The sequence below is a fragment of the Styela clava genome, chromosome 14, assembly GCF_964204865.1.
Source record: "Styela clava chromosome 14, kaStyClav1.hap1.2, whole genome shotgun sequence".
Lineage (NCBI taxonomy): Eukaryota > Metazoa > Chordata > Ascidiacea > Stolidobranchia > Styelidae > Styela > Styela clava.
This window is the reverse complement of record NC_135263.1, coordinates 14,710,918-14,734,280: the sequence shown is the minus strand read 5'-3', so window position 1 is coordinate 14,734,280 and position 23,363 is coordinate 14,710,918. Positions and strand designations below refer to the sequence as shown.

At 36.3% G+C, this 23,363-nt stretch overlaps 1 protein-coding gene and 1 pseudogene across 1 annotated transcript; both read left to right on the top strand.

Moving 5' to 3' along the window:
* Window positions 1-5,138: 5,138 nt before the first annotated feature.
* Window positions 5,139-5,961, top strand: LOC144431924 (uncharacterized; annotated as a pseudogene).
* Window positions 5,962-11,838: 5,877 nt separating this feature from the next.
* LOC120341465 (methanethiol oxidase-like) lies at window positions 11,839-21,715 on the top strand. Its single transcript, XM_039409974.2, has 12 exons — window positions 11,839-12,042; window positions 12,533-12,665; window positions 15,626-15,698; window positions 16,144-16,329; window positions 16,413-16,533; window positions 18,041-18,223; window positions 18,650-18,705; window positions 19,104-19,229; window positions 19,654-19,732; window positions 20,127-20,290; window positions 20,827-20,996; window positions 21,138-21,715. The coding sequence occupies exons 1-12, from the start codon at window positions 12,039-12,041 to the stop codon at window positions 21,298-21,300; spliced, it is 1,458 nt and encodes a 485-aa protein (XP_039265908.2). The 5' UTR covers window positions 11,839-12,038; the 3' UTR covers window positions 21,301-21,715.
* Window positions 21,716-23,363: the final 1,648 nt, after the last annotated feature.

The window sequence follows — 23,363 nt, the reverse complement described above, 5'->3', positions numbered from 1 at the left end:
TCTTAAAATAAGCCCCGAAAATTTTTCAATAGAAAAGTATAGGAAGAATTTTTCAGAGGTCAAAGGTCGGGGAAAGGGACATTGGCATCTAATTTCAATCGACACGCATTTTCGTCTGGTAGTAATAAAAAGTATTAAAAAACTGCAACTTTAACTGTGCATATAAGACCTACAGGTACGGTACTGGTAGGTTACCGCACCGCATATTCCTTTCAGGAGATAGATGATAAAATATTTTGTTTTGCCCTACGTGAGAGTTTCCCTTTTTCGGCCACGGAACACTTACACTTTTTATATCTCCTCGCGGAACACCAATAAATGAAAGGGTTTAAATTGAAAAACGGTGCAATGTAGCGGTTCCCAATGGTTTCGCCGTGGCGAGTTGCAAATGCGCGACAAACTTCCAGCATTTCAAAGTAAAACCAGGTAGGGATGAAGGAAGAACGGTTGACCTTTTGCCTTTATTCTTTAGACTTACTTGTTTGTCTTTGTCAGATTGTTGAATAGTATGAATCATAATGATGGTTTGAAACACATAGCCCATTTTACAGGCGCCAACTCGCGAAACCACTCTTAAAATAAGCCCCGAAAATTTTTCAATAGTAAAGTATAGGAAGAATTTTTCAGAGGTCAAAGGTCGGGAAAGGTCCATTGGCATCTACTTTCAATCGACACGCATTTTCGTCTGGTAGTAATAGAAAATATTAAAAATCAGCAACACACAAAAACTCTACTGCCGTCCAAGTACCTCTGAAAATCTTCTCGTGAACCCCTGGGGGTTCGCGACCCCAGGTTGAGACCCAGGTTGCCCTGATACGAATACTACGGTAGCACCCGAAATTTTGCATTTGCAACATACCTAAATAAGTTTTTAAAAAACTTATGGTGTTTTCAATTTCATTTTCAGTATTTTGTATTGCCGCTTTTCAATTTAGAAAATTCAGGTTGCCACCATTGACACCGACCAGAAAAATTATTCCTCGAACAACAACCACTAAATCCAATCGTTTGATTAAACGACGCGCAAGTGACCTGTTACCAAATTTTCGAATAATAAATTGCTATTCTAATAGTTCGAATATATTCGAATATATGCCAAGCCCTACTCATTCAGTATCCAGAAATTATTGACTCGATTAATGTTATATAAATAAACCTGCTTTTTATGTTTTATGTAAATTCTAAAGTAAATCGTGGCTGATGGTTAAGTTTCGCAGAAACGTTTGCGGCCGGCAGTGAATTTCTGACTCGTTGCGGACTATTTCAAACGCTCCGCGGACTCATTTGAGACCGCGGCCTCGGGTTGGGAAACACTGTTCTAGGAACAACCGCGCTTTATCTGCGGATAAGTCTTATATGGAGAATATGGTAAATTATATGTCATGGGTATTATAGTGCAAGATAAATTGTATTTTAAGCCGGGATAAAAGGCCTTATTAAATCAATTACCCAAGGAAAAATATTAATGACAAGATAAAAAAGAATATCACATAAAAATTGGCAAGAAACAATGTGGTGATTTATGTCTTGAAATCTAGCAACGCCTAAAACAGCCACGACATTTGACCCTGCTGACGTATACTGTTCGTCCTGTGCTGCTTTAAGACTCTTAGTCGACGTTTGAGCTAATAAAAGCCTAGTATACAAGTTCGTTTCTTTCTATATTAGGTTCACCTCAATTTTATTAGCCCAAAACCTAAACTTGAAACGATTAACTGGTTTTCCGAAAGCAATGCTAACTTCCGACGAAAAACTTATTCGGGTGCCAGTCAGTATGTTCCCCAGCTTTTCATTTTAGGGGGGTGTTTCGATATTTAGGGGGTGGTAAATAATTTGCTATCAGCAATGAAACTATTTGGATCGCTAAAAACTTGTATTTAAGAAACGATGTACATGAGGGGCTCCCCAGGTTGATTGACGGCGAGCCAAAATACACAGCAGAATCAAATTGTAGGGCCAGAAAAGGAGAGCGAGAAAAAGTGCGCGATGACACGGCTGGGGTTCAGGGCGCGCTTAAGCGGCCTGAGAAAATTTTGAGAAATAAGCTCCAAAATAGGCTCTAAGCTTGATTTAAGATACACCTAGCATTGCAGTTTGTTATGTAATGAAATTAATAATTATAATATTTAGATGATAGAATTCCCGAGAAATAAATAACAAGCACGGCTTTCAACAATTAATTTGCAACTGATAGTGACTAATGAAGTTACTTGCTCATCTAGCATATGGCATCGTATGAATGGCTACTTATGGCTTGTTTTGTTACACATGTCACATTTTTTGAACATGTTTGTTTGACTTTTGTATGAATTAAGCAATGAATTAAATTTTGAAATACGCGCGTCAACTGATCATAATGGCGCATAATGTTGTTTCGCTGAAGTTTGATTCTTTCCAATAAAGAAATAAACACGCCGCCATTCATCTAAAAAAAACGTCTGTTTTCAGTGCCTAGATTTCGTTTTGTGACATCTTCAAGCGTTCTTAATATACGGCTGATATCTAAAATACTGCGGTGTGTAATCCTAATACCCAAACGTATACATAAGATACCGGTATAATTCAATTGTTACGGAATAAACGTGCTTAAACTGTGATAATGATGTAAGGATAGACCGTAATTGGCCCGCAGACTGCAGTTTAGAACCCCTCATCTACACTGATAAATATGCCATAGTCGTTATACTTGAATACAATTATAATTGAGTTAGGAATTACAGTGTGGAATCGCACCTGGGAATAACAGTGTGGAATCGCACCTCAAAATTAGGGGGGGGGGGATCACTGGTGCCAGTGCTTGATGTCTTGCCGAATGAAGTTGGAGCTCTAAAAGTATTTTCCCATTGGGACAGAATGCTTACAAATTACCTAACAGCTGGAATCCAACAGATCCACGGAAGGTGTTTCAAGACAAATCAACAAATGTGCTATCATGGGTGGATATTCATCACCTGACGTGTTTTCCTTTGTGGAAGATGGGGATGTGTATGATGAAGCTATGGTGATTTTGCGCAAACGTTATCAAAGAAAGAAGAATATCATATATGCAAGGCACACGCCGGCTACACGGGTTCAGTTGAGCAGTAAAACTATCTCCGAATTTTCCCAGGCGCTCAGGTCGCTTGCGAAAGATTGTAATTTCAAAGCAGTCAGCGCCGAGCAACACAGAGAGGAGGCGCTGAGAGATGCGCTTATAACAGGGCTATGTTCCGCTAATATTCGACAAAGATTGCTAGAATATGACGAATTATCACTGGAAAAAGCTATTCAAATTGCTGATTCTTTGGAACGAGCCGAGGAATTTTTGCATTCGTACCAGCAATCATTGCCTCATCAAGCAGCCGTTACTTCAATGGATGATAAATTTTCGGTAAACAGAGAAGACCAATTTTCTGAGTTTAGCTCTAATAGTGACCAACACGTAGCTGCTGTAAAAAGTACTTACGGTAGGAACAAAAGTTAACCGTAGAGGGTGTTATTTTTGCGGACGAATTCATGCTTTAAACGGAGACCTCGACTCCTTGTACGAAAAGAGGTCTGCAATTTGGCTAGCGCAAAAGTAAGTGAAACTTACGTATTTTTTGATTTGTTGACGATAACTGTAAGCACATTGCTGTCAGGTCCCGAAACTACAGTTCCGATGATCTAAAGTTCATCAAAGATGAGATTGCTCGTTTGTTGCGGGAAGGCACCATAGAACGCTCAGAGTCGCCGTGGCGCGCTCAAGTATTGGTCACAAAAGACCAAAGACGTAAAAAACGTCTTGTTATTGACTATTCACAAACAATAAATAGATACACTGCTCTGGACGCGTATCCCTTACCTCGAATAAACAATATAATTAACGAGGTTGCTAAGGGAAAGATCTACAGTACCATTGATTTACGTTCGGCTTATCACCAAGTTCCTATTTCTGACGTTGGCAGACCTTACACTGGGTTCGAAGCTGCTGGCTCTTTATATCAATTTTGCAGGGTCCCTATCGGAGTGACTAATGGAGTGGCTGTATTTCAGAGATACATGGACTCTTTCATCGAGCGTGAAAATCTTGAAGGCACCCTTGCTTACTTAGATAACGTCACAATTCTTGGGGATGATCAACCACAACATGATAAACGATTAAACGCTTTTATGAATGCTGCGGAGCGGCAAGGTTTGACATTAAATAAAAATAAGTCTGTATTTTCAGTGACTGAAATTCCTTGGGCATTTGGTATCACATGGCAAAATTCGGCCAGATCCTGATCATTTACAACCTCTAATTAATCTTAAACCACCTAAAAATGGAAGTAATTTGAAACGTTGCTTGGGATTATTTTCCTACTATTCGAAATGGATATCTAAATTTTCTGAAAAACTAAAGCCTTTTCAACTAATACATCATTTCCCCCCAAAGGCAAAGCTTTATCTTCTTTTAATCAATTGAAAGCGGATTTGTTAAAAGCGTGCTTGGGGTGCATATATGAAGATGAACCGTTTGTTATTGAGTGCGATGCGTCCAAATTTGCGATTGCAGCCATATTGAGCCAAAAAGGAGGCCGGTTGCCTTTAACTCTCGATAAGTCGGAATTAAGGCATCCGGCCGTAGAAAAATTAGCGGCGGCGATTGTTGAAGCTGTAAGAAAAGGGGGATATCTTTTGCATGGGAAAAAGTTTAAACTGATAACTGATCAAAAGGCTTTGGCATACATTTTTCGGAAAAATCATAAAAGTAAAATTAAGAATACAAAGTTACAATTGTGGAAACTAGAACTTTCTATATTTGATTATGAAATTGTCCATCGCCCAGGTGTAGAAAATGTGGCACCAGACGCATTGTCAAGAATTTGTGCTAGTAACGCTTGTTGTACTATGAGTCTAAGAGAAGTTCATACTCAATTGGGTCATCCTGGTGTTCGTCGATTACTTCATTTCATACGCTCTAAATCTTTGCCCTTCTCTGTTGACGATGTGAAGAGAGAATGCGCTAATTGTCGACAATGTGCCCAAATAAAACCCAACTTTCATAGATTCGATCAGAGCCATCACTTGGTCAAAGCTACTCGGCCGTGGGAGAGAATTGGTATTGATTTTAAAGGTCCCGTCGCGGGAAAACGGCGATATTTGCTCGTGGTATTGGACGAGTATAGTAGATTCCCTTTTGTATACCCATGTGCAGACATGACTGCAATCACTGTCACTAAATGTCTCGCATCATTATTTTCATTGGTTGGTCTACCGGAGTATGTTCACAGCGACAGAGGAACTTCCTTTTTGGCTAATGAACTGAGACAGTTTCTTGCAAGAAAGAGTATAGCGACTAGCAATACAACTCCTTATCACCCGAAAGTGAATTCCCAGTGCGAAAGAGCAAACCAGACCATATGGAAAACTATCAAACTAATGCTGTTATCAAGAAATCTGCCCGAGAGTGCTTGGGAGGAAGTTTTGCCAGACGCTCTACATGCGACAAGATCACTTCTTTGCACCTCCACTGGTACTACGCCACATAATTGCATGTTCAATTTTGAAAGACGATCTATGCTTGGAAACTCCGTACCAGACTGGCTATTGAATGGCGGTAAAGTACTCTTACGCAAGTTTGTACGAGCGAAAAGCGACCCGATTTGTGAAGAAGTTGAGCTTCTGGAAGCTAACGCCTAATACTCGTTAATTCGTTATCCCGATGGTCGAGAATCTACGGTTTCAACGAGTGATCTGGCGCGATTCCCTAAAACTGTACAATCTGACTACAAGCAATTGGAATTTGAAAAGACTAAATCCATATCGGAATCAACTCCTAAGGATGTGCCATTCAGTTTTGAGAATCTCTATTCGAAGAACGATGACACAATCCTTTCTGATGACTTAGTTGAAGTAGCAGATATAACTTCTACTCCAATTAAGAAGGAAGAGATGCCTATTCGTCGGTCGAGCCGTTTCAAACGGGCGCCTGATCGTTATGGGGACTGGGCCTCGTAATTGGGCGACTTTCGAATCCATTTATTTCAGGTTAACGTTTCCATACTTGAGTTATTATTATACTTTTATTATTATTTTTATTTTATTATTATTATACTTGAGTTATTATTATACTTTTGTTGTTTTATTTTTATCAGCTGGGGAGAATGTGGTGATTTATGTCTTGAAATCTAGCAACGCCTAAAACAGCCACGACATTTGACCCTGCTGACGTATACTGTTCGTCCTTTAATAGCATCATTAGCATGGTGTTTTGATTTGAAAGTCATTCTTTGGTTTGTGCTGCTTTAAGACTCTTAGTCGACGTTTGAGCTAATAAAAGCCTAGTATACAAGTTTGTTTTTTTTCTATATTAGGTTCACCTCAAACAGTTATGCACGAGAAAAAGAATAATAATAAGATGGACTTAAAGGTGGGTTATCACGCAAAATTTTGTAGCAAATTTGATTCTATATAATTTATTAAGATTTTTAGCCATTACCGTTTGCACAAAATGAACTTCGTTTGCGAGACTCGAATTTTTAAGAGTAGACCCTGCCGAAATCGAACGCAAATTAGTATGTCCCGTTGATGACGTAGTAGTGAGAACTCGTCGGAGAAACTTTGCATTAGGTCAAAGGCAATTATAGCATTCTGTGTACTTATTTTGAATCGTGTACTAGTTCTATTGGGCGGTGCATTTGGAGGAAACTTTTGTAATTTAAATCAATACCAATATCTTTAAATAGTATTATTGCATTATGAGAAATTACAGAAAACCCAACTAATCGAGGTCAAGACGTACTCGAGTTCTGTGCCGGACCTTTTGCTGCAATATATTTTCTAGTGAAAAAGCTCAAATGATCTAGATTTTATAATTGATGTGTGTTTACTCTGCTTATCTGATTCTATAACTAGTCTTTTTGTTATATTTTCGGTATATACAGACTATCTGACTATACCGGTACCGGTATATGCGCAAACACTACCGTAACGTATGGAATGTGTAGTTGGTGGTTACAGCAGATTTCACAATGATGATTCTGTCTCGAAGCAGGAAACAAAGAGAAAACCATGGATACAATTTTCGCAAATAATCTTTCCTGAGGTCTCTCCGTGGAACTAAAAGAAGACCTCCAAGTTGAAGGATTGTTTCACCCATAAAATTATGTTGGAATCCCTGCAAACCTCCTACCCACATCCCAAAACAACAATACCTCACGCAGTTATTCAAATCAGTTTTTATTCATTTTTAACAATTTATTACAAGTTTGCATCATATGTAATTCATTCATGCCAATAAATGTGTTGTCACGAATCTTCATTAGTTTATCGATAACAGCTGGACTGTGTTGTTAATAGCAGTGTGGACTGGAAAATAAAGTATACAAATTTAATTAATAGAACTGACATAAAAAAGATCAGGATAATATCACTAGACAGTTTCGTAAGTTCAACATATAACAGTGTTTTGTTGCATGATAATGTGAAATGAATATAAAAAAAAAAAACTGAATCATTATTGGGATTCTACGTTTATCTGGTAGTAGACTATCACTCTTTTGATAAATGCACAAATTGGCAATTTGTATTTGGTTCATACAAAAGTGTGACTGGATATCATCAAAACGCCGTGGCTTGATCCCCTCACATTCAGAACTTTTTATGCATTAGCATTTATGTTTAACAATACATTATTGTTTCAATCTTCACTGAACTACGCGATGAGAAACTGGATTTAAACGCCAAAAACAGAGGTTGAACACCTTACTCGCCAATGACGAGGGAGCTAATTTCTGAACGTCATCAAAGGCCGTTTCCGAACCTGGGTCGATTTTCGTTAAGACGGGTTTCAAAAATTCATAAATAGAAAACTAAGTCCACTTTATGCAAGCGGTAAACGTTTAAAATTTTAAAAAATATATAGAATCAAATTTTTCACAGAAATGTTCGCGTGATAACCCACCTTTAGGGATAATTATAAAATTCTCAATATGGTCTTAATCATGTTAGACAAATAGTCAATCATTCATCAGAACGAGGCAATTTATATGAATAGGTGAAAAAAAGTTACATGTCACACGTCAGAAAGTATACAAGAAAACCTAATAGCATCTTCAATAATTTTCTACAAAAAACTACAGAAACCTAGCTATGAGATGGTGAATTCATATCAATAGTAAGGATTTGACAGCATTCACTGACAGCTCATCATTGTGTCACATATTCTGCTAATAAATGTTGTTTTAATTTGCGATTGAACAATTTTAGGGAACAGTGTTTTATACTATGGGGAATGCTCTGCCAGACTTCAATGCAGTCGCTTCAATTGTTTGTTCTTGTCATCATAATAAATCTCAGATGAGGTTTAAAATGTAGTTGTCCCTGGTCCGAACCAACGGCCAGCAACCAACTTGTCTAGTGTTAAAAAAGTTTATTGTCGCCATCTTGTGCCATATTTGGGAAAACCGAAACAATGGAGTCTTGTGGGAAATTTTCGTCATGTTGTTGTACTGAATCGAATAAGTCAGCTGTTATAAGGGTTATAATGAGGCCGAAGGGTGGAACAGTCACTTTGGTCCGAACCGAACGGCCGTGAACAAAAAAGAGAAAACAAAATTGGGAGGTCATAATATCTTACTTATTCAATAACAATCGATAATGATCAATTTTGCGAAGAAGAATCAAATTATAAATTAGCAGTAGGTCTACACGCTTTTTGCTGATTGTTACAATCTTCCTATTTGGACCGTTATTCTTTACCGAGAGTAATTATCGGGGGAAAGTATATATTATCGCCCAACAAATGCAACACTCTCCAAGCATTATCAAGTGTTAAATGAATCGTACGTGAATTGGAATAATGTCAGAAGTAATCATACTTGGACGCCATTTCACGAAGTATGGGGTGCGTTTAATGGCTGGTCTTTTTGTTTAGAAATGCCGTCGTCCCAATGATCATTATAACGATAAGAAAGTCATTAATTTCATATCATATAAACAAGTTCTCAATAGCAGCTATTGCCGAACTTGATGAACAGGCTTTCGGTGTTAGTGAAAGCCCAGAATTCGAAGTAGATTTTGAAGCTTTTCGTGAGAATAGGGTTTCGGCCTTTCCGAGGCTAAAAAGTCGATATTGCTAAAATGAAGAAAGCGACCTGGGAGTATGTTCGTCAGGCTCAAATAGCAAGCAAATGAAACTAATGCTATTCGATATAATTCAGATATGTATCCAGTGGTGGGATTCAGCCGGTTCGCACCGGTTCTATAGAACCGTCTAACGAAATTTTATGAGATCAGCGAACCGGTTAGCATTACTGGTTACTGTCAATGTTCTGTTTTTAACAGAATCGGCTGAAAAATATGACTTTCGTGAAGGAACCGGCTGACAAAAAGTTTGAATCCCAGCACTATATATATGTCTATTTTTGATCCATCAAATTTCGATTCGCAATACACTTCAGAATGTAATCTTCCATCAAATCTTGAATGGACTGGGAGCGGGGATGATTCTGGAAATTTTTTATAAAAATGAAAACAATCACTGTCGTGTAACTTTCTCCTCGTCATTCAAAAGGCCAACATCCCGTAATATTTGATACAAAAAATATCTGATCAAAACGATTTTAAATGGGATGGAACATCATACGACAGCAATGCATGTGATTTGTTCCCGTCTTCCATATCAATAAAATCCTATAATTCAGGAATTGCATGACCAGGTAATGGAGAAATATGAATTGAATATCATCAATGTATGCGTACGTTAGTTCGGGAATTTTTCTTGCTGCAGCGGGAATGAAATTTAACAAATTCAAAATGGGAAACATCTCCAGCGACCTTATTCGCAAGTTTGCAAATAACTTAAAATTTCAATTCACGGCGTCGACAGAGACAGTTTTTAGGAATATTCCTAATTAGTTTTTCCGTCAGCAAGTAGCCAGTTATAACCAAGTGCATCAACGGATTGGACCTCCTGGCATTAAAAAAATCCACAAAACCTCTACATCCATCGATAAATGCCACAACAAAAATCTTCAAAGTGAATTATCCGACAAGATTTATAAAACCGTGCATTGCGACTCAGACAACAACAACAGAACTGCTGAAGAATAATTATAATGATAAATCTCTCCAAAACCTGGTTGATTGTGAAAATACTAAGAAAATAGAAATTAGTCCAAATGAGAATATGAAAAAAAATCTGGCCAAAATTCTTGCACATCACGTGAACATATTATGAGAAAAATGCAGACGGACAAATGTATTAAAAAATAAATTAACTGTAGTCAGTCACGTACGTATTGAAATGGAATTTATTGTCAATCGCGAACTATTTTACACCAAACCTCGGATATAGATCGATTAGCGTCTGAAAATATTTTATATATATCACCAGTTTAGAAAAAAATTGAAATATTAAACTAACTTGACCTGTTCATGTTATTTGAGAGTTAGTTATCCAATACTCACATGAAACTAACCAGAATACTCGCAAGCTAAACAAAATCAAGAAAAAAAATAACACACATTTAGGTTTTTATTTAGAAAAATGATTAGATCTGTGTAGGGTTTTTAATAATAAAATAGATTTGTATGATACACTTCATAACACAGCAATGTTTATTTCAGCTTGAGAATGTCTTCCATGACACAAACGTTGTAGTATATTTGAGTTATTGTTTCATTGCTTAATAATTCAGAACAACAATGTATCTGATTTGAAGCACAATTTAGAATCTCTCCGTCATAAGTTGTCACAGATCGACGAAAAAAGAGAATTTCTTGTTAAACGGCAAGTTGACTCGTATGAGCTGAGAAAACCCCACATAAACGACTTTTAAACACAATTTACTGATAAAATATTTTAATGAATAAAATATAGATGAACGAATTGAACTACCTGTAAAGCAAAGCAAATGAATGAAATAAGTTCTTTGACTGCGAAAACACTTGCTGTGTTAGCAGACAGGCTTTGTTATCTCATTGTATACAAAAACCATGCATAGTGCTATTGATCTTAAACAACTTCCCATCGAAATGGTCCTGATAATCGATCTCCTCACGATGCTATAAAATCGAATAAACAATAACAAGAGAGACGACTGAGAATGGAAGTTGCAGTGTTGAAAGAGATGATTTAGGGAACAAAAGAGTATTTTGCTATTGTTGGCTGTTTCTGTTGCTCTGATCTTAGCTGATAAAGACATACTCCTGGTTCCGAATACATGTATTGCAATTGTATATATTTAAACATAGCCTACAAAGGACAGATCCAATTCATGACCGATAAGCCAGACAAAAATACCAAGTTGCACTGCACGCACGAGTTCTTTCATTCATTGTCCATCGTTATCGTTTTTTTCTCTCCTAACGAACGGTCGCTCCTAAGCTGTTTTGTTATCCTCAGGGCATTACAACCTACAGGACTAATTTTAAGATTGGAATGATTTTAAGTTGAAACTATTAACCAAAAGCAGATAATTTACACAATATCATATAATGACATCCAACAAAGAGAATATTAGCCCCTATATGACTTGGTTCAAAATAGCGATTCGTAAAATTTTGTAGGAGACTCATTTAGGCTTTATTTCCTTTCTTTTGTATTACCTACTAATTTAAATTCAGGCAATATCGTCAAAGGAATCGTAGTATGTTAGAAAATATTCGAAGGGTGTCGGGCCTTATTAAGTTAGTGCCATATTACCTTCGTTTAGCTTGTGAGGTTGTTCTTTTTTTCTGTTTAGGTCATTTTTCTTTCACTCCGAGTGATTTATGATTCGATTACCAGCTCCATAAAAATTACAAACGCAGGTCTGTACAAAACAGTTTAACAAAATGTCTTTTTTTGCGCACTCATCGATGCGTGATACGTTTTTGTGTATATATATATACCTCTTGAATATATAGCGCTCATAACAAGCGTCCGCAAATCAGCGTTTACTCAAGTTTGCAGAGTTGCTTGCTAGTTCGACGTCGATTTCGGCAAGTCATCGTTAGTTTGAACAATCGAGGAAACCAACTTAGCAAACATCGACTGAAAACGCTCAAACGCGGGACAGACTATAGCGACTGAAACCTATAAATCGAAGACAATGGGTGAGACAGCATATCTTTCAATGATGTTTTTAGTCATGGAGATAAATACCTAGTAGGCGTTGTGTTTTTGAATATTACCGGTATATTCTAAAAAATAGCTTCGTTACTTGAATTTTCGGTGGAGATTATTTGCACTATTATTCAATGTACATATATATTGAAGAAAAGAAGTAAGCTTAGTTATAACACAAGTTATATTATTCAAATTTTACAGCGACTAGGTTGAAGTCGTAGAAAAAATAACAGATGAGGCAGTTTGTAAAAACAATGTATTTGAAAGAGTACATTTGGAATATTCATTCATTGGCTGTACTCGTTGGTCACCGCCCGGGTAAAGTTCATTCGGACAATGTTGTTTAGTAGGGTCAGAATGTTGTTAGAGAGTCAGCTATGTCACGAGGAGTTACAGAAATCGAAATCTTGTAATACTTTAATTATTTACTTTAATTACTAATTATTTATTTAATAACTTTATGATTGTGATTTACAGCGGAACGTGTAACTACCATCAAAAGTCACCTTCAAACGCAATGCTGTTCTGGTACTGGACCCGGATATGCAACGCCGAGAGATGCTATGAAAGCACCCAAAGAGAAATTATTGTATATACCTTGCATTTACAGGTATTTCGATTTTTCTTTTTCTATGAGCATCATAACCACTTACCTATGTCTATTTCTCTGCCTTACGAATGCACGTCTGATTCCTCACCGCGCAGTAGATTTCGACTGTTCATGCATTGCCACAAAACCTTACAAAAAAAGACTGGCTTTGTAATTGGGTAGTAAAATTTTCTCGCGAAGTGTTCATAAAGCCCGAATCCCACACTTCTTGGCAAGCATATATGATGGCAGATATGTTTTTTGAGTTGTAATGTGGGATGTGAGACATACCGACATAATCCACCAATTAATCACACTTCACTAAATTTATAACATTTGGATGCCATTGTCAGGTAGCCGCCTATCAGTCGGGGGCATTCTGATATTGATAACATAGCATGTTCCTAAATGCATAGGTTGTCACGTTTATGTTAACATCTGCAAAATCGCGTGACTTTTGTGCTATTGTTTTTGCGTATTTTGTGCATGTCTTATGATCATTGCAGTCTGATTGACAACAGCAATAAATGTAAGATCATAAATTCGTTATTTATGGTTCCACTTGGATTTTAATTGATATCAGTTGCCTATATTTATCACCGAAAATGAAATATGATTCATTTTAAGTGCATTTTTAACTGCGTTCAGTTCGTACATGGTTGGGTGGGCGCACCATTGCCATTATATAGACCAGGAGTGGCCAACCTGCTTTCAACCGCGATCGACTAAATTCTTCAAAATAGATCGCGATCGACTGATCGGTAATAAGGTCCTACACAAAAACGAATGAGCACTGAATATGCAGATGACTGCACACACTTATACAAAAAATTCCACCGCTGCCAATAAGAAGGCTTTGTGGGCACATCGTTATTAAATATTTTTTTTATGTTCTATTTAAGTTGTTGATTATTTATTTGTTCCCGGAGTAAATGTTTCATCATTTATTTATTATTTATTTGAATCATACAATTCAGATATAGGGCGTGCCTAATTTTTAGCCGTAAGTGTTGATAATTCTTCAAGAAACCTTGCCAAGTATTCATGTATTTATTATCCGAACAGCGAAAGATAAATATTCTCAAACCATGAATGTTACATGACTGCTCAAACTTCAGCATCTAATTTACAATTTACTCCAAATGCGATTCTTCGCTTGCTTAGAATTAGAAAAAAATGGGGCATTTTGATGCCACTTCTACCATTGCGAATAAAATTAATCACACTACTCTTGGAGGGAGACAATAACTTTCGCATACTGCAGAAGTTATTGTAAGATCGTTTGTCAGTCTAGACACGCGATATTCGGCACTCCATGCTTTGTCGGGTTTAGTCATACTCGAATACTGTATGTGTATATTGTATTTTGCGCATGTAAAGTACTGAATTCTTCCTGTTGTAATACACACAACTGGTTTGAGACAATTTTTGGGCGTATTTCAATAAAATTCACTCAACATCAGACGCGATCGACTGCTCGAGACGTGGCAATCGACGTGTTGGCCACCCCTGATATAGACTTATTAGAGTACAATCGGGCTAACAGGAAGCCTTCATTAGTATCCTTTAAAATTTAATCGTTTAGTTAGGCACAATATTTATGAGTATAGCATATTCATATGAACACAGCCCTACGAAATATGCCAATACAAATCATGCCCGAATAGAAATAAAAAGGTGACATTTTATTAGAGGTGTAATACCCATAATGTATGTTTTGGATTGCATTGATTTGAGCTCATATATATCTACTTCTACTCCAATGGCAGCATCGGCCAGAGCGCTTGTTATTGCAGTTTTTGTTTTGCTCTCACGAGAGGAGCATACTTGAAATATTTTCTATATTTACAAATTCGCATATACCGTAGTTTTTTTTTACATATTCCGGCGATTTTGATACATGGCGATATAAATACCCAGAGGGTTTGAGATTAGTCCATCAATTGCTAAAATTTTGGTGTAATATAATTTTACATTGTTGTTTTTATCTTTGCCGAAAATTTGGTTCGGATGACGCTCATTCCATCCAGATAAACAATATATGAACATGATATATGATCTATATATGAACATGAAGCCAAATGACTGGCAGAAATTGCTGCTTCGATATCAGCGACAATCAAGCAAAAGGCTAAAGGAATTGCACTGCCATATAAAAGTGCGACAAACCAACAGCCTCCTATCGGCTTCATTCTTTTTCAAAGTACTGGGAAATTGTAATTGGTTGGTCTATTTGTTGAAGATAAAGACGATTATTCTCTAAATGGGCAATAATTCCAATTAATCCAACGAGAACAACGTTAGCAATTGTACAAATCGATCATATGTGCACTTCGTTTTCATAAAGCGTTTAAGTCAAAAGTTTCATCACCGATGAATTAGGTCATTGGGGAAGTTTCATTGATATGCTTAGCTGATTTGGCTATCATCTTCTTCATAAAATCTTTCGTTTGGCGGTATTCTCCAACTATGGTGTTGCATTAATTTTGGATAGGTTTGTAATAGATCAGGATATTTCAACTTCCTTTACTTAATTTTAATTTGTTTTTTTCGCAGATATTGCCATGAGCAAGTTCTTATCACGGGTGAAGCATTCATTTTTCTCGTTTAAGTGTTGCATTCACGCAATGTTGAAATTAAATATAAGTTCTGTGATGTTTTCGTATAGCTTTAGAATTTAGATGGATGACCCGAATGGCAAAGTTGTCCCATATGACCTACAAATCGTAGTTCGATGACTATATTGTGCATACAGATAAGTACAATGTACAAATTGCTTGCTTATTAACTACTGTAGACGCTGACACTGCAGCAATTATTTTGAGATATTTATCGTCGCACGGTGATAAGAAGATACACGGTATAAGAAATAGTTTCAGAAAAACAAATCGTGCCCTATGACGCAATCTGTGATGGATTGGATTGATTGATAAATGATAACGAATATTGATTGATTTTATCATTTTTTTTATTTCGTTCAGAAATACCCCAGTTGACAAAGGCGATTATCTTGCTACCGTTGACATGGATGAGACATCGCCTACTTTTTGCCAGGTGACATGAATTGCTTTTCATTAAAAATACTCAATGTTGGTCCTCTCGCAATTACAGCTTTTACAGGACAATTCCAAATAATATTAAGTGAAATCGACTTCCGCAAAGTCAATACAAAGGTGACAATTGTGGATTAACTTTGAATACAATCATTTTCTCTGCTATTTTAAAAGATTAATAGTTTGGTAACTGCATAAATCACTTGTTCAAAATAATCTCGACCGAAGTCGAAAACATGCTAGCCGCCTATCTCGAGCGCTGGATGTAAAAATAAACACGGGACGATGTGTGAGGGAATTTGTATTATTATTTATCTTTACCGTTACTTTTGATCATCCTGCCTTTGATCATCCTACCAGGACCGCACATGTGACAGTCTTCTGAATCGTATCTTCACAGATTATCTTCTTATGCAATTCATTTATTAATACACTGAAATTTTCAGGTAATACACCGACTCGAAATGCCTAACAGAAACGATGAAATCCATCATACCGGTTGGAATGCATGCAGCAGTTGTTTTGGTGATCCAACAAAAAAACGAAATTTGTTTATATTACCCGGCCTTGTATCAAGTAGATTGTATGCAGTTGATGTTCAAACTACACCTAAGGAACCTAAAATGTTCAAAGTACGCTTTTACAGATTCTCGTTAAGTTTATTTGCTTGTTTTCCCATTTGTATATAATATAATGTGCTATATATTTATGTTAGATTGTTGAACCAACGGAAATATATCACAAAACAGCATTGGCATATCCACACACAGTTCATTGCATACCAGGAGGAAAAATTATGATAAGCTGTATGGGAGATCCTGAAGGAAACGGAAAAGGTAGACTAACTCATTATCTTATATAAATACGACATTTTAGCGTAATAGTTGCATGGGAAGTAGACTTTGCACTTGTCACTGCTACTTTGGAAATTATCATATCCAGAAGAATATTTCAAATATTAACTTAGCATGCCCATGTTGTTTAATGTGATATTTCGTGAGAGATGGATGGAACTAAATCCAAAACAAGGTAGGTATTGTGTCTTCATCCTATTTCCAACAACACCATTAGAATTGAGATTAAAAAAGAAACCTTTGAGTTTGAGTCCGATCTAATTCGATTCAGTTATGTGCTTGCAAATCTGAAGAAAAATTACAATCGAATTCTTATCAGAAATTGGTATGGATATATGGTCCCCAATTGTAGTTACATTGTTCGTTTTTGAAAGCTGTTAGTCTGCTATTGTTCAGCAGGTAAACTTTAGTAAAATCATGATTATATTTTGTGATAATTGATACCGTTACAGGAATTTATAAATCATGGTAACGCATTTAGCAGATAAACTCGAAATTGACATTTCGTTTTTTAGCCTACGTAATATACAAGTATTGCCGCGGGGTATATTAGAATTTTAGTAACTAAATTTTACATCTTATGAATACGGTATGTTATCTAACGAGTTTTTTAAGGACGTTTATCTGTTTGAACAAATAACGTATGGTTATCGTGTGTACACACTGTACATTGTTTGCCATTTTGCGACGTTGGGAATACAGTAATCCAATCGTAAAAGCTTGGCCAAGCTTGAAATTATGAAGCTTTTTTTGTAAGTGCATGCGCACCAAAAATTACGCTACTCTTACGAAGTATTTCATCATCTCTTCAATAGCTTACCTTTTACAGAAAAATTACCATTTCTACATGACAGCAAATGTGAAATGTTATTGCCGATCTCCTATTAGCATCATTATGCATTTTAACATGTTGTATATAGTTTAACTATTAGTTGAAGATTAAATTAGGGTGACTATTCTATTCCATTTAATAGTCTTGCTGCACATAACAAGAATGTGTCACTGCAACGTTTCGCTTGACCGAGGTCGGAGCTCATCATTCGTTTCTTAAATCTCTTAAATTAATATGGTTTGAAGTTTAAACTAAAGCACAACTTTGGCTTAGTGCAGATAGATAATTACGACCAATATTACGCGCTATATGATTGCGTTGAAATAACATGACTTCAGAATTGGATAAATCGGAAGCATTTGTTACTATTGCGCTAGTAATGTTATCGAATATTGTCATTAAATGGGGCATGGCAGGCATGGAGTTACGCATCGCCAATTTAGATCCGGACGAATTAAACCGATATATTTACCACGTAGTTCACCATTTTATCCCTGTATCATTCCAGTGAAGTAGTATATCTTGGCATTTCAGTGACCGCCATAAACTTCGCTGAGCGAATATACTCCTTAACTTCCAAGCCAATGCACGTGACATTTGTTTTAGAAAGGAAGTCTCTCGCAATACTTATGCTTTATCATGAATTTCGTTTCTCAGGTGGCTTCATCCTACTCGACTCCAATTCATTTGAACTTCTTGGAAATTGGGAAGCGAAAGGGCATAACACTCCTTTTGGGTACGATTTCTGGTATCAACCTCGTCATAATGTAATGATCAGCACAGAATGGGGAACTCCGAAAAGACTTTTGGGAGGATTCAATCCAAAAGATGTGGAGGAAGGTAAGTTATACCTTTGTTTGACTGTAATTTCTGTAGGTGATGTGAATTTATTTAGTTGTTCGATTACGTCGTATCTCTGGGAGTATTTAGTGAGATACATTAATATTGAACGAATTTAGTAGCCTATGTAGGTTGAGGATTAGAATATTGCCCGCTTGCTTTTACTGCAGACATACATGATTTTGCTGCAAAGCTGATTTAGTGTTAGTGCTTTTCAGCATTCGATGACTATCAGTCGCGCATAAGGTTTTGCCCGAATATGTGATTAAAAGCACGGTAACGCTTCAATTGCCGACTCCATTCCTTTCATGAAAAGACTCAAATTCTATGTTACCTGAATTACAGCTATCTAAACTACAGCTACCTGAACTGAACCTACAGTTACCTGAACTTACTAAATATCTTGCTACTCATTCAAAATTTCAGGTCATTACGGACATTCACTACATGTGTGGGATTGGACAACACACGAGTTGATACAAGTATGTGTGAATACCCGTAAGGCGATTAAATGAAATTACAACTTAATTCGGGTTAACTATACTTGATAGCTAACCAGCATTATGCCTCGTTAACCACAGACTATTTCTCGTCGTTGAAGTACATAAAATTATTGTCACGTTCTCGCGCGGTTGGTACAGCTCTGCAAGTATCTGGTGCAAAGTTAAGCAAACAGACTATATCCCAATATTCAACTCGATAGCACAAGAGACAAACATGCTACCTACTCATGACACCATGAGTGTATAGTACCTTCGCTTGCAGGGTTTTTATACAACGATAAGATGACTTCAAGCAAGGGACATTTCGAAGTTCGCTATTATGATTATTGTTAAAAAAATAATAAACTTAACCCGAATCTCAACCGCTTTTTTAAAAGGACATCGATCTAGGCCCGGATGGAAAGATACCTCTTGAAATTCGATTCTTACACGATCCTTCAGCTACGCAAGGATTTGTGGGCTGTGCTCTATCAAGTACCGTGTTCAGATTTTTCAAAGAAACAGTAAGTAGGAAGTTGTAAGTTTTTTTTTCATATGTAAAGCAATTTAATCAAATAAATGTAAGACTGTTGTGACCTGGCATTTTTATCAGTTTCGATGATGCAATTAATTATAATTGAAAATATTCCAAATAGCAGCTCAATCGGCAATTATTGGCAGTTATTGATCAGGATATTTGAAACTGTTGAGGCAAAAAGTGACAAATTCCTAAGAATCGTGACGTTTGATTGAAACCCGCTGTTTTTTGTTATTCGATATACTTTCTAGTTATGAAATTATCAAGTCACAATCAATATGATTCGACAATAATGGACCAGCGATAAAACGTACACACAAGAACTGATGATGTTATTGTTAATATTGCCTTTTTCTACGTTTTGATGATGCAGGGTATTCTAAAGTAACATAATTTACTCCTTTTTTAAGAGTGGAAAATGGTCTGCCGAAAAAGTCATCTCGATTCCACCAAAGAAAGTCAAAGGATGGGCTTTACCTGATATGCCAGGTTATTTTTGCATTTTTGTTGCTTTCATAGCTATCGATCACTTCAATGCACAATTCTAAGAGCATTTTATATTAATCAGTAAGGTTTTTGAACTGACTTGATTAGATTATACTTGAAAGATGGATTTATTTTGGGGATCAAATTTACAAACAGTAAAATGTTTTTTTCCTATACCAACTATTGTGAAAACGTGTTTCATTTGAGGTACACTTCACAAAATACTTGAAATTGTAATACAGGTAGATTGTGCTTTTGATACCACTTGAACGTTCCCATTTGTATTAGTCATTATTGATATAGATTGTGTACTTTATATAAGTAATCCAGACTGGAAGACGAATGTAAATAATTGCGTGATTTTGATATGTAATTCGAAAGTTAACTTTGTTTTTAGGTCTAATAACCGACATAATATTATCCATGGATGATCGATTTTTGTATTTCTCCAACTGGTTGCATGGTGATATTCGTCAGTATGACGTTTCGGATCCTAGAAATCCGAAAATGGTTGGGCAAGTTTTCCTTGGTGGATCAATTTGCTCGGATGGCGCTGTCAAGGTATATGTTAGACTAGTTACTGAGATTGTTGTATGGGCAAATTTTTATTCAACAATCCATTATGGCCTATGTTGAAATGTTTGGATCGGTGCCTTACCGAATTCGTTATTTCAGCAAATTACATCACATGAGGATAGTAATTGATTGATTCAAATGTAAAATGTAAGATGAATCACGAGCATAATATTTATTTAATAAAAATATTGTAATTGCATATTTTGCTTCCAACAATCAAAATGCTTAAGGGTTCAGTATGATCTGTACTAGTATGCTTGAAATTCTGAAATTCAACTTTACAGGCGGTGGCACACTGAGTCAATAAATGCAAATTTTGTAATATGGGAATTTTCCCAAATTTTGTTTTGCTCATGTAATCCGCATTTATTTCCATGATAATGAATTCCCAATCTTTTAACAGATCTGCGTCAAAACCATATTTTTATGATTATTTTGTAGAAAATCTTTTTTTCAAAAGAATTTGCTCGCTGTTATCAATTACATTTCTCTATTTGAAAATTACTCTTTTCTCCATCAAGGTTTTGGAAGACAAAGAACTTAGTTCTCAACCGAGTCCGCTGTTTTTAAATGGAAAAAGAATGCAAGGTTCACCACAGATGTTGCAACTCAGTTTGGACGGCAAGAGATTGTACGTTACCACCTCGTTGTACAGTGGATGGGACAAGCAGTTTTATCCCGACATGATGAAGTAAGTAGTATCTAACGTGACTTTTCACTAACACAACAAGTTTAATTCAACGAGTTTTTCTAACTTTGTTGCGTTTTGTCATTAACCGATGGGTGAATAGTATTCTTGATTCGTGCCTCATGCATTTGCCTTTAATTTCAGTGAAGGATCATATCTTTTGCGTATCGATGTTGACACAGATAATGGAGGTTTGAAGTTGAATCCCAAAGTTCGCGTTAACTTCGGAAAAGAACCAAACGGCCCAGTTCTTGCTCACGAGATTCGTTATCCCGGGGGAGATTGTACTTCGGATATTTGGATTTGAACTGAATTAGATTGTTTCGAAATGAGAATTGAAATTATTTATTTCTGAAAATGTTTATCTAATTTAGATATAATTGTTTTTATGGGCTTACCTTTCAACACTAACTTGCAAGCAAATGTTTGTATATACCTAAATTTGAAAGTAACATTTTTAACGCTCATTTTGTTACGATTTAAGTTCCAAATTACTACGGTTCCACATTGAAAGTGTATTATTCATATTACATAATAATATGCGTAATTTTTAAAGCGAAAAAGAGTCAAATAACATTATTTTAAATGATTGTATCTCCGATGGTTACTGAACTCATAAACCAAAATAATTCGAATTGATGTTACGTTGTGCCAACCCGTTCTTGAATCGATTGTAAATGTGTTCATCTAATTAAACTTGTAATAAACAATAACTAATCAAAGTAGAACTGTGATACCTAAACTCTTCGTTTCGTAAGAGTTTATTTGTATTCAACCCCATTCAGAATTCCCACATATTATCGAATATATCGGTACCAGTTGCATTTGATTTGCATCATGCTTGAAAATGATGAAAAGCGCCACGCATTACTATGTCAGCGCAGCAAGCGCCAATAGTAACGGGTTTTCGTGACGTGATGATCAGTACGGAACAGGAAAGGGTGATGCGACTTTCAAAGTGATTTAATGAAAAACATGCGGTGGCGTCGACATTGACTGAACTATCTGTAACTAACGTTTCATTCTTGAATTTGTACGGACTTTACTATTAAACAAGCAGTCAAGGAAGTCGAATATGTATTTACATTCAAGGGAAAGCATTTTTGTTAGGATAATTATAAAATATTAGGCTTCTCTAATTGTTTTATCGTTGATAGTGTTGTATGTGGATTGTGGTCTTGATGTCAAGCTCTGTGCTGACATCTCGTGTTAGTGAAATTGGATTTTAGCCCCCTACGCTGTTCTCAATGTGTGTTGAAGGGAGTTCCTAAAGATTTGAATATTGAAATTCTTTATTGGACAATTGATGTTTTTGGAAAAATTTGCCAAATATTACGCCAACAAACTAACACACCGATTGCATTTACATTACTAAACGACAGAAGTGCAAAACTTTTATAATTTTAATTCCATCTGGTACCCTCTGGGGCCTGATCTTTCACTAAAACTTTCGCTGTTTTATTTTGATTCATGACAGCAGTTTTCAGGACGTATGGGAACACTTTATCCCGTCACGCTTATCTTTTTTACAAACTCAGTGCTCCAAGTAAGGCCTTGTGATAACATAGGTACCAACTTTTCAGGTGATGCAAACACGCACGTTTTAATTTTTTGTTTTCACTCATTCAGAATAAAATAATCCGATTGCAAATTCGTTGTGGGCCTGGTTGCAACCAAATACTAGGAATTTATATTTCGTATTCCTGATGACTTCATCGTTTATACATAGTGTTCTGCGTTAGACGAACACGAACAGCCATATTACCTTATGAACTCTAAATTAAATTTCATTATATATATTGATTACCAAATTTATTTCATGGAAAAAAAGACAATTTATATATAATATCCTGTCTAGCCTCATGTATATAATGTCATTTGTCGGTTTTAAGTGAAAAGAAATTTAATTTATTCAACTATTTAATATCAATCGGCGGAAGACATGAGAGTTATCTATTTAGGGTTTGACCTGTGGCGTGTCTAGGGTATGGCAGCTATGGCTCGTGCCATCGTCGCCGATTAGACAGCGTCGTGGCATAGTTTAATCGTAACATGTTTCAACAAAACAATTGCGAATTGAAAATAATTGAAACTCATATCTCTACTGAATACTGACTTACAAGTACCTCAATTCCACAGCAGTCTTTAAAGGTTATCAGACATCGATCAACGGTGCAGTTCATTTTTGAACTTGGCCATGGGCGAACTGGTCTAGACTTGTATGTATTTGCATATTGTGTGCCCAGTATTTTTTTATTAAATAGCATATCACGTTGGCAGAGCGGAGCGGAAATTGTCTGGTGGACCTGTAAAAAAATTTATTTCGTTGAAACAAATAACTTTAAACACAATATGGGTTTACACAATAAA